The 14,146-nt window shown below is 40.5% G+C and overlaps 1 protein-coding gene across 1 annotated transcript in view; it reads right to left on the reverse strand.

The window, feature by feature from the left end:
* The window catches only part of prkcaa (protein kinase C, alpha, a), a 146,390-nt gene that overhangs the window by 81,752 nt on the left and 50,492 nt on the right, over positions 1-14,146 (reverse strand). Inside the window, exon 3 of the mRNA XM_042434571.1 lies at positions 8,160-8,242. Within this exon, the coding sequence (XP_042290505.1) occupies positions 8,160-8,242 (83 nt within the window). The remainder of the gene's footprint in view (positions 1-8,159; positions 8,243-14,146) is intronic.

Raw genomic sequence — 14,146 nt, forward strand, 5'->3', positions numbered from 1 at the left:
CTGTTAGTGTTCATTAGGATCCCAGAGCGTATAAATACCATCAGCGGGCAGCCCAGGGGACTCTCCACTATCACATCAACCATCAGTCAACACTGATAATCATTGGAAACGATGATATATTTCTGAGGAAATGTGACAAAACATTATCTTTTACGCTCTTAAAAGGCTGTTTTTCTTGCAACTTAAGTTCCAAAGAGATCATTCTTTGGGCTAATGTGAGTCAATACAAAAATCAAATAAGTTGATGATTCAAAAAATTAGGCATCAGATAAACTGGTTTCATCTGCACTTACACAACAAAATGATCTCCCTCTATTCTGACAGTGGTAGACACAAAATGTACACAACTTTGAGTCCAGTGACAGCTTTACTGTATAAATTAACATATATTAGCAATTATCATAATGTTACTAATATTGACATGTGAAAATGATTAATTAACACACTTCAAAAGGCAAATTAAACTGATTGGAATAGACACCACAACAGTTGGCATTTTCTTTAGATATGACACACTCAGTTATAAAGGGCAAATGTCATTTTAAAATTTTAAAAAGATGTTAATATAAGCAACAAAATGAAAGTTGAGCTGATGTCCACAGCTGCTCCCTGCATTGTTTGTGAGTCCAGAGTAATACATTTTCTTCAGATATCAGTTGATATTTTTCACAATAGCAGTGCTCCTCTGAGCTGACAGTAAACATCCAAGCTGTACATATATCAGATTCTTGTTGCCTCTGAACCAGGAACAATCTTTCAAACGTATTACAGAAATATTACATCAAATATTGCACATACTGGTGTGTAGTATGAAAGAAACGTTTTCTCTAAGATGGCTTGTTTCATAAAGATCAAACTAAACTGATTGCTGGTGTAATTATTTGGATTTGGGTTGGACTATGTTGGAACTGAACTCACATAATGAACTACTTACTGACCTTGAAGGTTTCAATGAAGCATACAGCAAAAGGCGGCTCTGTTAATATTACTCTTTTCAAACCAACAATGTTCCTCCTGTCAAAAAAGTACAGCGGTGATGTCACCTGATATCATTCTTACTCCTGAGTTTTCTTAAAGCTATTTAAGGTATGTGCACTGTTGAGAATCAAAGACGCTAGATGTCAATAACTTAAATAATGTGACTTCTTACAGAAAATGAAGCATTATATTAGTTCATACGGGACACGGAAGTCATACTGTCAGCTGTAATCAGCTGACAACATGCTGATTCAATCAATGTTTCTAATCAGTCACACACCAATCACAGGCGTTCTCTCAACAAGGCAGTCCATTTAAATACGACTCCTTTCTACATTGATCCCTGCTGGCAAAGCTTTGCCTCCACCACCCCAGGCTCCACCTTTTTAGTTAAAATTCTTAACACGGCTGGTAGCCTGGAATCCACGTCTTGCTTTGGGGCCCGTTCTTGTACACCCAGGTGAGTTTCTGCATTGTGCCCCCTGGTTTAGCTTAGCGTGCTGCTTGTCTAATCCAGGGAGCATCTTAGAGCAGTCAGTGCCGAGCTAAAGTGTATTTCCATTTGTCACAATAAATGGTTTAATCTATGATAAGAGAGTTCCTGACTGAATCACAGTATTTGAATGTGACTCTCATTAATTGAACCTAAGTGAATCAAGCAGTTGACAGGAATCGTGTCTTAGCAGCTGTATCCTCATAAAGATAAAGGTACTGTTGCGCACGTAACGTAATTAGGAATCACTCTCTGTTATTGTTTTTTTTCTGTATCTAAGGAAGCTTTCCTAAACAAAGTACTCAGTATTTTTTAGCAACACACACATACACAGACTGTGCATAGTCACATAGTCAAGCTGCCCTATAATAATAGCAACCAAATCTGGCTTTAATTTGATACCTACTGCACATGTCCCCTGCCAAGATAAACAGTGCCAGTCAAAACTTTTGACTGGTACTGTACGTGTAAAGTAAAGCATCTTTTTGTCTGAAATAAAAATGCAGGGTGTATTATGGTTAAAATAAGCATATTACATACAAGCAATACTTTAGCATCATTGCGTGTCATTAAAGCAATAACTAGTCTAGTGTTTATGATGCATAATTCTCTTGGGAAAGAAAGTTCAAAAGACCTATTTAGATCCATCATCCGATTGTATAAACAGAATAATAACTGCTCATGTTCTTATTTTTTTATTTATTTTGTCTGTCACAGAGCATGGGAACTCAAAACATCATCTATTCTCATCTGCCAGTGGCCTTCTCTGCTTTCAGTGACAAAATCTTGAGGTTTTATGAGCAATCTAAATCGCGAGGACGGTAAAATATCTATATATTTCATGAAGTGTGGGTATAAAGTACGCTCAGGGAACGCCTCTGGTGATCCTCAACATGTGTTTATATTAGTCTGAGTCGCCTCAGGAGACAAAATTCCTTTGGGGGTCTAAGTTGAGGAAGTTTACGATCCCCTGTCGAATCAAATAGAGTTCACTGCAAGGAATAAGCGACAAACATCCAAACATGATGCATGGTATAATAAAATATGAGGGAGTGTACATCAGAAACATTAAAATGTATAACCTACAGCACTTTGGACTTCGAAAAACAAGCTCGCTCTGGGAATATGATTTCTCATAAATTAGTGATCTTTGTATTCAGATCCTGGTGTTGATTCCTTATTAAACTTTGTATTGTTGTACACCCGGTCTGTCGTATTGTTTTGCCTAAAAACACAACATAGCCTCAAGACATTTTTGTTAATAAAAGAAGAAACAGTTCCAGTGCATCTACAGTAATCAGCGGGAGGATTTTCCAAACAGTGGAGCGTGGAGCAGTACATTACAGCAAACAGACTTTAAAATCAAATTCTGCAAAAGATTTGGGATTTATGCAGCGTGTCGTTCTATCTGCTTTATTATCCGGAAACGATGTGCCCTTTCCATTCCCATCTCCTCCCACTTCTTCTCTATCTCCAGCTCTCCCCCTCTCATTTCATTGATCAGTAGATGAACAGCAGTGGCTCACAACTTTTAACTTCTCACATTCTTTCTTGATTTCTCAGCTGGAGGTTTATGCAGATTTCAGCTGATGTGCTTTACACACAGCGCATTCATTGAGCAGAAAATGACATCACGGCAGTATTTCTAAACAGAGGGGGTGGCTCATCTACAATACGATGAATACAGCTCGGTGGAAGAGGCCAAACTTCATTTGACACACTATATGAGTGGAGTACATTCTTATATTCCCAGTGGAAGAACATGAGTAGCTGTTGTGTCTCCTCTCATGTGTCCATTCTGCAGGCTGCAGCTCTAGCTACCAGACATCAACATAATCCTATCTGGCATTTATTACAGTGCAGTTTTATGTACATGTCTTTGTGGGCATGCACGTTTGAGTCTACAATGATGTCATTTTGCTAAAACAGTGCACCCTGACAGATCTCTGCAGGACATGTCAGCTCTAACACACCAAAATAAAATCAGTGCACTAAGCACAAATATGCAGCATCAAGTTTCTTTGGGACTATGTTTCCTTGGAAGCCATGCTTGTGCCAAGGTTTGCACAGGGGCGTGTGCTAAAAGCATGCTATGGGATTCGACTCACTGAGGGGTGGGAGGCTGACTTATGTGGACACCGATACAGAAGCCATTACATCACAGAGCCATACGCAGCTAGATTTACAATGAGAAACGCAAACACTGAATACTGCTACACTGTGAAACGGGTCACATATACAGTAGTTCTCACACTAAATCTTTTTGTAAATGATGTAAGAGCATCAATCATTACCTTTCTATTTTTAGAAAAATGAGAATTCAGAGTATATAATTTGTAAGTACATAATATTCATTTTTTTTCAGAGAAAATAAATCATGTAATATATCAGCAACAGGTGGTTTCATCCTCCTGTAACACAGTTTGCACCAGCAACGCTTCATCTCTAGAGTCAAGACACCAAAATGATTTTCTTTCTTCCTCTTAAAAACACAGCCCCCCAAACTAAGTGCTCTGTTCTTCACTGTTGTAAAAGTGTAAAAAAGAAAAACCTTCTAAAAGATTTTTTTTAGAAGTTTCAACATTCCTTCGTACTATAACAAAAAACAGAGTGCACACACTGACACCTATATCTGAAACCCCTTGTTTATCGCACTGCTATAGTTAGATAGCTGATTGGAGCAGCTTGCCAATGTCCACTTTTGACTGTGTGTGCTATGAATACAGCAAAATACAGTGATGTGGTGATTCATGCTGGAAACTAATGTTAATGGAAGACCTAGCATGCCACATCACTACTAACAGAATCGTCTTTCTAGGAACTCTGCCACTCACAAGAGGTGTTTAAGTGGATTCCCTGTGGACTTTTCCTCGCACCAGTGGCTTCCTGAATGGTGAAACCGTGGACACCATGACAAGGTGTTTATAGACAACTCCTAGACCAGAACAGGCTTGTTTAAAAGAGATGGCCAACACCCTTGCTTTAAGGAAATGGACTAAAAATACAGATGAAAGGCTCCATTGGTTGTGCCAACCCAAGATGCCTGTGGCACAGATGATGTAATTTAGCTCCACTCCAGTTTAATCTTGTTTTCAATTCTCAAGCAGAATCCTTATAATGAGATGGTGTGCGTCCCAAGCCTTGTCACCAGAACACCTATTTTTCCCAGACCTGCTGGAGTCTGCCAAAACCATCTCCTCCTGTGTAATTTGCTCTTTTAAATATTAGATCACTCCTGCCTACGGCATTACTCATTAATATGACAAATTAGATTTCTCTTATATTAACTGAAGCACTGCTTACACCTTGCATCCTTCAGTAATTTAGAGGCTGTGTTTCTGATACCATTTTACTGGAGATCATCCTCACATACAGTGTATTACCATCCAAAATGGTACTGGAGTTTTCTCTGGGCGTCTGTTTGAGCTCTGCCAGGCTGCCATGTCACCCTCTGGTCAGTTCTGTCTGTTTCCAAGCAGAGGAGACAGAAAGGGCACTGTGCTGCTGCTTAACTCTGTTACTCTGTCACAGCTATCTGTGCACAAAACAGCCCCGAGGGGCTATGTGTGATTGTCTGAGTGTATGTGTGTGTATGTGTGTGTGTGTGTAAGCAGAGGGGAAATCAGTGCAAAACGACTTGCAGATTGCCCCGGGTCATATGTGCTGCACTGGTTAAGTGGACATCAATGATGCAGCAGCCACACACCCACACAAGCACATCAAACCTCTCAGTTTCATCTGCTGAGCCCCTGTGGTGAAATGGGAAGCTCTTGCATTATTGATGGTCTTGTCCTGTAAAGCACTGAACTTACTCGAGCTGCTGGTAACGTTACATCCAGCAGTCAAACGAAAACATTTTGTTAAATTAATTGCTTTAATCAGAGAAATTGATACTAGCATGGAATGTACTTACTGCACCAGTGATACTATTACCCGTCACTACTAGCGAGGAGCTTAATTTTGCTGACATTATTTCAAACACAATTTCATTTACAAAGTTTATTTAGGCATAGTTGTAAAAGTTTTAATAGTAATGTATCTGCTCCTATCACTGTGAAACTGGGAGATTAATCAAGTATTGTTGTTGGGGTTTTTTTTTTAAGATTATTTTTTGGGCATTTTAGCCTTTTGATTTGATAGAAGGCAGTGAGGAGGCAGACAGGAAACAAGGGGAGAGAGAGGGCAAAGGTCACTGGCAGGAATGGTACCAGTGGTGTTGCAATTATGGGGCATCTGCAGGAACCATTCAGCTACCAGGGCGCTGCCTCAACTGTTGTTCTTTCTTGAAAAATGGCACCCTCAAATTGCACCAATGAAAGTGCTTTTTTGGCAAACCACTAGACCGGCTACACAGAGCAATTCTAAGGTGTGATTATGTGCATATCTGCAGCTGAACCTGCCCTTGAAACAACACCCTGAGGCCTGAGGGGGGGGAGAACGTATGCATGGTAATCTTACCCAGTCAAATCAAGGCTACCCCCTCAAGAAGAGTTGCTACTAAAAAGATCTGGTGGCTCTGGTTGGCATCTTTGTGCACACTTTCTTTCTTCCAGCAGGGGAGTTATAAAACACAGACATGAGTCATAAAATGTAGGTAGCCTAGATATTGTACTGTAGATCTTCAGGATATTTGCTGGCCATGGGAGTTATTGCCTTCCTCAATTGCACGCCTGGGAGGCAGCAAGTCATGTAATATGTGTGGTTGCCCCTAGCAACAGTACTGCTAAGTGCACAGAAAAGTATACTAAAGGGAGAATCAAATATTTTGATATGGCAAGAGATAACATACCCATGCATCTTTTAAAGAAAAAAGACTTGGTTCATGTGGTGACAGGAATTTAACAGCTATGGAGATTAATTTAACCCTCCGGCGCTCTGAACAAAGTCTGACAGATTTCTACATATTGATGCCTTTTCTGTTTGGGCGCCGTTATTAAATTGTAGCCTATTACATATAGTGGCATACAGTATGTCTTTATATCTGAGTGTGGAAATGGCATTAAAGGAAAGGCTAAATAAGGTCTGCTAGACCACAGCACAAATGTATAAATACACTAGAGATGGGTTATGAGAGGAAACTGATACTTGATAAGACAGAATTAATAAAAAAATAACCTCAACTGGGAAAAAATACAACTTTACAGTGTTTAAATAATAAACCTTTAAATTATCAAACAGCAATGAATGAATGAATGAGCTTCAAGTAGGTCATTTAAAAACTGTCCTGCTGATGATGAACCTGATGTTCCTTCACTATTCTGCACCCCAGTGCCAGCTTCAATCAAAAATCACCCCGGCGTATACTATTTTCTGCTGTTACGGCTTCCATGTCATCCTTGGCGTGCTCTATTTAAAGAGTCTGGATTGATGATCTTGAATGACACACTGACATATCTCCAGTTACAGGGGCCAGACTGTGCTTCTGTAATGCTGAGAGGTTATGCGTGCCCGGCGGGCAAGCAGGCATGTAAATGGAGTTTCACACGCAGGCGAGCAGTGCTTGATGGCATATAGTCGGCGCTGGCAGCTGATGAAGAGGCGAACGGGAGACCTCATTGAACGTGTCATACAAGAGTTGATATCTATCAAGCACCGCAAATGATTTTGATGGCCTAGTTGTCCCTTTAATATGAGTAATGCTTGTAATAGAAAACTGTTGACTGAAAAAAACACATCAAAAGTGGCAGAATACTAATATATGACAAATATATGACTTGAAACATGTATGATGTGTTTTGAAAGCAGCTTCATTGACGCCTGCTGATTCAATCAATAATATCAAAAAGCTAAACCTATCTGGAGTCTAGTGTGTTATCATTCATTCAAACAGTTGCAGGCAACCATCTGTTATTACTGTGACTTTCTCTCCACCTGGCCAAGACAGATGTGGGCTCCTACATTTCACATCTGTCTGTGGGCCAGAGCATGTCACTGCTAATGGTACAGTAATCTGCCAGTCAGCTTTTTGTCTGAACTCAGTCCTGCAGGATGATTTAAAGTTATTATAGAGTTATACCATGAACTCCGTTCTGTAACCCATCCGGGATGAAGGTCACTGTCGGTATGTTATGTCTGTTCTGTTATGTCACAACTTGTTTAGTTTGGAGGAAAAAATATTAACTTTGATAGCAAGTTGCATTATTATTGGGAGAGAATAATTAGTTTGGTTCTTCTTACGGGGGCGGGGGTGGATACAGTGACTCACTAAGTGGAATATTTTAATCACTTTTCCTAATCGTGACACCCAGCTACTCGACTGGAACACTGATATTGAATGAATTGAATTAGCCACCTGCTGCTGCTGTGATTCAATCATGAGTCAACTCAATATAACATTTGAATGTCCTCCTTTCAATAGATACTACCAAAGTAAAAGATAGGAGCTCTTCCCTTGAGAATTATCAATGAAAACTTTTTTTCTTTTTTCTTTTCTCTCTTTTCTTTTTCTAACTTTTTTCATTCGTCAATATATATGTATGACGACATCAACATACGTCTAAAGAAGGATGATTTTGTGATTTTAACCATCTACACATAGTTCAAACAGACACTGAAGTAATATGAACAACCTTGAAGCTCTAGGTGCTTGGAAAATTGGTAACACTGCATGTGCTTCAGTGCAATGACAGGAAAGGCACCTCTCACTGACAAACACGTGAGAGGCAACAGCTGGGCTTTGGTTACTTACATCTGTGTCGGGCCCCTTATCAGCCCCGGGGCAGGAGAACGTGACAAATTCATGGCACCTCTTGTGGACCACAAAACAGCAAACTGCAGGGAAGAAAAGAGGTGAGAGGAGAGTAGAAAGAGATGGGGAGAGAGAGATTTGATGCAGAAAGACAGAAAACAAAAAGGAAGAGAAAGAGTGAGACGGTTAAAATACAGTGTATCATTGTTGATTGATATGTAGACAGACAGCAGAAAGACACAGATCTCAGAATACTGAAAGGGACTGAAAAAAAAAACAAAAAAAAAACGACTGATGTCTGGGCTAGGCTCCTTATCATGTATCCAGATGGCCAGTCCTGCCTGCAGGCTAGCTGCTCTTATTGCACAGTACAGTGCCACCTCCTCACTGACATGACAGGAGCTGAAGCAGACACCACACACACACACACACATACACAATTACACTTCTGCATGTACGTGCAACCCCGAGCTCAAAAGCAGACAAATGCATCCACAAACCGACACAATTACTGCACATATATCCACACGATGCACATCCAGGCCTACATACTTCAATACATCCGTGCCTACATACTGTCAGAGTGCACAGTGTGGATCTCACGGTCTAAGTGCCGGTCACTGAGTGCACTGCAGTCTGCAGCCAAACAAGCAGCCGACTCGAAGAGGAGGAAGGCGCCTGTTACTGGCTCTCAGAAACTCGCTGACACCAAGACGAGACAGGGTGAGGGGGGCTAATTGTGTGAGCTGGCCATCGTAAATTACAAATACTGTATGTTCTTACTGTTCAGTCGTTAAATGTCCAGACTGACACTTGTTCACCATAGATGAGTCTCGATAAGTGTCATTTTTCCGCTTCTCTCTCCATTTATCAGACAAGTCCGCCCCTCCCTTTCTTCCTCAGACCTAATATTTTCAAGGCTAACACTTGCTGCATGAGATGAAAGCGCCTGAATTGGTGGTTTTCAATAGTCTTCACTTAGCAATGAGTAACCATAAGCAGACTCCATTAGTGGTTAAGGCTGCATCCGTGATGTGATGCATTTTCAGAGGAGAACTTGCTTGAGTTTCACAGTTTCACTGCTCTTTCAGCAGTAGAGTTAAGGGATGTGCGGTGTCTCTCACTCTTACACTGTACACGCATCCACCTATAGATCACCTCTCTCCTTTCCACTGTATCCTTCTCAAACAGCTCCACCCAAACACAAACAACAGAGTGTTTAATATGAGCTGTGATAAGCACCATGACTGAACAAATGTAGAAATAAAGCCTCTGACAGAAACCCAGACTTCACCAGCAGAAAATCCAAGGAAAAATGAGTCACAAACTGTTTCCCTGATGAGTAATATGCAAATGGACTTATCGGAGGATCGGCGCTCCTCCAGCCCGCATGTTGAAGTGTCCTTGGGCAAGACACTGAACCCCAAATTGCTCCCGATGGCTGCGCCAGCGGTGTATGAGTGTGTATGAGTGTGTGTGTGTGTGTGTGTGCATTAGATTAGATCCTGATGTTTTGCTCCTGATGAGCAGGTTGGCTATCTGCTATCAGCATATGAATGTGTGTGTGAGTGTTGACATGTAAAAGCGCTTTGTGTGGTGAGAAGGCTAGAAAGGCACAAATCCAGTCCGTTTAACATTTAAATACTCATTCACGTGTCCTCATTCAGTCAAAAAGTCAAAATCGTTATTCACATAGTTCAGACATGCAAACGCAACCTGACTAGTGACAGCGCTTCTCTTAAGATTATGGTTATTATTTTTGACTTCTGAACAATGATTTTTTGGCGTGAGTCAAACTCGGTACCATCCACCATGCGTCGCCTCTTCTAAAATCCTGAATAAAGACAGCTAGTTATGAATGCAACACTTCGTTAGCATATCACATACATGTAAAATGTGCCGAGCGCTTATCGCGCCTTTAAAACTTTATTAGAGTCCAATAAAATGCGGCTCATAAATCAGGTTGATATGACACTTTTCATATTTGCTCTTCCTTTGTTCTTCCTCCTGTGTCCTTAAGTTTAGTGCTACATTTTTTCTCTGGCACCTGCCCAGCAGCAACATTTGTATCACTAACATAGCTGGTTGCTGTACTGTTTCTGCTCTCAGACTGTATGAACAGACAACAGCAGTTCTGCTTCTATGTAACCGTATCACTACATGGAGATAAAATGCATTGTTAGTAGTTCCTCTGTCATATCAGTTCTCAATGAACAACATATGTTTTGATGGAGCAGATTGCATAATAATACACATGTACATGCTCACAGCTATAAGAAACAGGCCCTATTACTACAAGTAACATGTTAAAACATGAAAATGTACTATATATTACATGTATTTTCAATATTTACATAGCAGTAGTAGTACAAATATGCGGTATTTTTTCTCAGTAGAGGGTTGTTTGTTATGTGGGTGGCAGACACCCAGATGTCACACACAGTGCTTTGATCAACAGAACGTGTATTGTTTAGATTTCCACTCCAGCTACCGGTAACATAGGTGCAATTCACCATCAACAGCAGACCTAGTACTGTAGCACAGTGTATTGTGGGTATTTGGTTAATGGCTTGCAAAAGGATAAATCTAAGCATTTGACACTTTTTAAGAACTTGGCAGGACATATTATGCCAGTTCTCCACAGACAGGTTGTTCTTTGGAGCATGAATGCTTGTTCTTCATGCCTGCAGTTGTAAATATTCACACAGAATCTCCAGTTGGAGTGAAATGCATTGTAGTCGTGCCTGTTGGTGAGAAAAACCCTCTTTCATCACCCAGAATTCACAAGTAAGGGACTCAGTTACTGCAGGATTTTAGTCACAAGCCAGCTTCTCTACTCATGATGCTACAATTTGAAAAAAAGAGACTATGCTGTGTTTTTGACCAGATCAGACAATATAGATTTCTAAGCTATACATACACCATACCAACCAGTAAAGAAAGAGCAAGGGTTGCCAGCATGTTGGCATTCACGTGTACTTTAATGATGGCAAATCAATACAGCCCCCACACACAGACATATCACCACCATCACCACAAGTCAACCCCTACTACTCTCTCATGCCTCCCAGGAGCTGTTGGACAGTACGGTCAATAACCAACATGAAACCATGACCCATAACTCAAACCACCGCTAGCCCACAACCAGACAGGTCCTGAATCTCAATGATTCATTACCTCCATAATTCAACTCTACAATAAACAGCTGATGGTAGTGTGAGTTGCCCCGATTCACTCTGAACACTTTGAGGACCGAAGGGCTACAGAGATACACGAGATGTTACAGTGAGCACCAAACCTTTGTCTCGTTTCTGTCGATGAACTTTGAGTTTCTGTGTGGGGTGCTCGTTCTGTTGTCCGTTTAGTTGTCATTGCTCATCATAACTACAGAATTCTTCTCCTATTTATTCCAAACAATGTGTTTAACACATTGCTTTCTTTGCAGCAGTGGATTTCTCCTGTGAAAGGCCTACCAGCCATGTATATGACAAGACAGGATATGGGGGGGGGGGGGGGGACAATTAGCCCGTAGAAAACAAAGTTGCTTTGTAGCAGTGCATTCTGGTTTGTACTCCACAGAAAATACAAAACATATGTGCTGAGCAGACTCAGCAAATATCAACATCTGATTACGATCAGCGGTTAAGTCTACTCTATTTTGGCACTCCATCGGTGCTTCATGGGCTGCTTATATTTAGTTTCTCTCGTTCCTGCTGCTCAAGTTAAACTCCCAATACCTAAATCAGTGTTTAAATAATCTGGATAGGAGATATATTTTCTTTAACATTGAGATTTGTGGAGTGGTCTTGCTGTTAGAGAATATGTAACAGACAAAGAAAGACAAAAAGAGGGAGGAAGTGTAAATCTGAGATGGACTAAGATCGAAAAGGAGGTCAGTAGAGGCAGGGCTGAAGATGGATGAGGTCACAACCCGTCATCTTCTAGTGTTCTCATTAGAGCTTGCCTGCCTGTTAACGGTTGTCCCAGCGGTTTTGTTCTGGAGCAACACTTGGAGGTTCAACACATACATCACCTATGACACACCATCTTAGAGGAACATCTCATAGGAGGCAAAAGCACCGAGCTATCTTCATTGTAACTGCATTAGGATAATGTACTCAATATTTCAGCAGTGATGAGCGCTGATTAGTCTAGCAAATTATCTTAGCAAATCATTAGGGAAGCTACTGAGCAGCAATCCTCATAAAGCACCAAAATAAGACTGTCACACTCGAGGCATCAGGATCGGGTTTGCAACTTTCTATTAACAGCTGTTGCTGTATTAAGAACTATTGGATTATATATAGGGAGTCTGGGGACTGGAAATTTATTAGATAAAGCAATTTAGGTCAGGACAGAGTCATGTAAGTGTTGTTAAAATTCTGCAAGACATGAGACTTAGAGGATGTGAGGTGTTACCTGTGTCACCTTTGAGCTTAGTCACTGTTTTTGAGAGAGGAAAGAACCAGAGTCGTGGTAATTTCAACAGGTTTGTTTAAGGTAGCTGGAGCTATTTGTCTGCCTCTGACCTCATCATTTCCTTAGTTTCTGGACAGGATTAATTATACAGCAAGTGACAGTGTAATGAGGGTTTCCAAATCAATACTTATTGCCTCTCAGCACAACACACCACAAAATCACTTTTCTACCCGGAAGATAATGTAGCACAGCCCCTCTCCCACTCCCACTCCGGCAAATCAAATTCTCCCATTTCTTCTCCAAGTCACAAGTTCATCGGAGCAATTTCCTGAAGTTTTGTCACTGAATACAGTCGAGAAATGAGAAAGGGGCGATGATGTAATTCTCCAGCTCTTATCCTAGGCACCTAAAACAAAGGAATTGTTGGGAGAGAAAGCTTTTAGATCTAACAATCAAGAAGCTCTACAGCTCGCTGGTGTCCTTGACAAAAGCCTCTATTCCCAGAGTGGGAAGCTTTCATTATTCCCCTTGAATGCCTGCACCACTTTAACCACTGTCACCAAATAATAGGTCCATGACCATGAAAAGGTGAATGAGAAAAAAAATCATTATACAGGGACAATATAGATCGGACCACAACAAAACTGTATGCATGGAAATGTCTTGGATATAAGTTTTCTGGTTACACACGCCTATCTTGCAACAATAAAACTGCATTACAAACTGCAGGATTGTATCTAGAGAAGAATATACCCCCATCCTGTAAACAGTGACTTGAAAATTTTAAATTAAAATCTTAAACTTTAGAATTTAAACATCAGTAGACGTCTGCCAGCAGGTCATAGAGCACTCTCACACAGGAAGGGATAGTGTTTACATGGATATATGAGGGAATAAAGCAGACAAACAATACAGAATAATTTTAAGATCTTATCATGTCTGTCATACAGCAGATCAGTGTAAAACTAAATCCCACCATCACCTCTAAGACTATCAGTAAACCGTATCATGTGTAAGAAAATTAAATGACATATTATTCAGAAATCATGAGCAAAAAGTAACAGAGCTACTAAAGCCATCACCTGCCACGATGATGATGATAGAGATTTAAAGGTCAACAGCACTCATTTGGCTGCCTCACTGTCACCAACTTCTATTTCCCACATGATGGGAAAAGCTGTATTCACTATCATCATATTAAGGCTCACAACATTGTGTAACGCCGTGACATGAACCATAGCCTATCCCTAACAGGAGTAGCATTCATCATCTGAAGTAACACCGTGGCAGAAAATGAAAAAAAAAGAAAAATAGAGATGTTATTGTGCTATTTGATTTATTCCTGCTCAGACTTGGCTCTAATATGCCTTTTGAGTAAAAAGGGATAATTTGGACAAGCGTGAGGTATTGTGAACATTGATTTAACTCACTCTCCATGTCTCTTTAAGGCCATCCATCTCACACTAAATAACAGTGATTACTGCATAAATCAATGAACCTTGCACCTTAAAAGTCTGAACTAATTTTTTTATCATCAAGCAAATAATTAATGCATTAAGTGGAGTGAC

Source organism: Thunnus maccoyii, chromosome 2 (genome assembly GCF_910596095.1).
Source record: "Thunnus maccoyii chromosome 2, fThuMac1.1, whole genome shotgun sequence".
Taxonomy (NCBI): Eukaryota; Metazoa; Chordata; class Actinopteri; order Scombriformes; family Scombridae; genus Thunnus; species Thunnus maccoyii.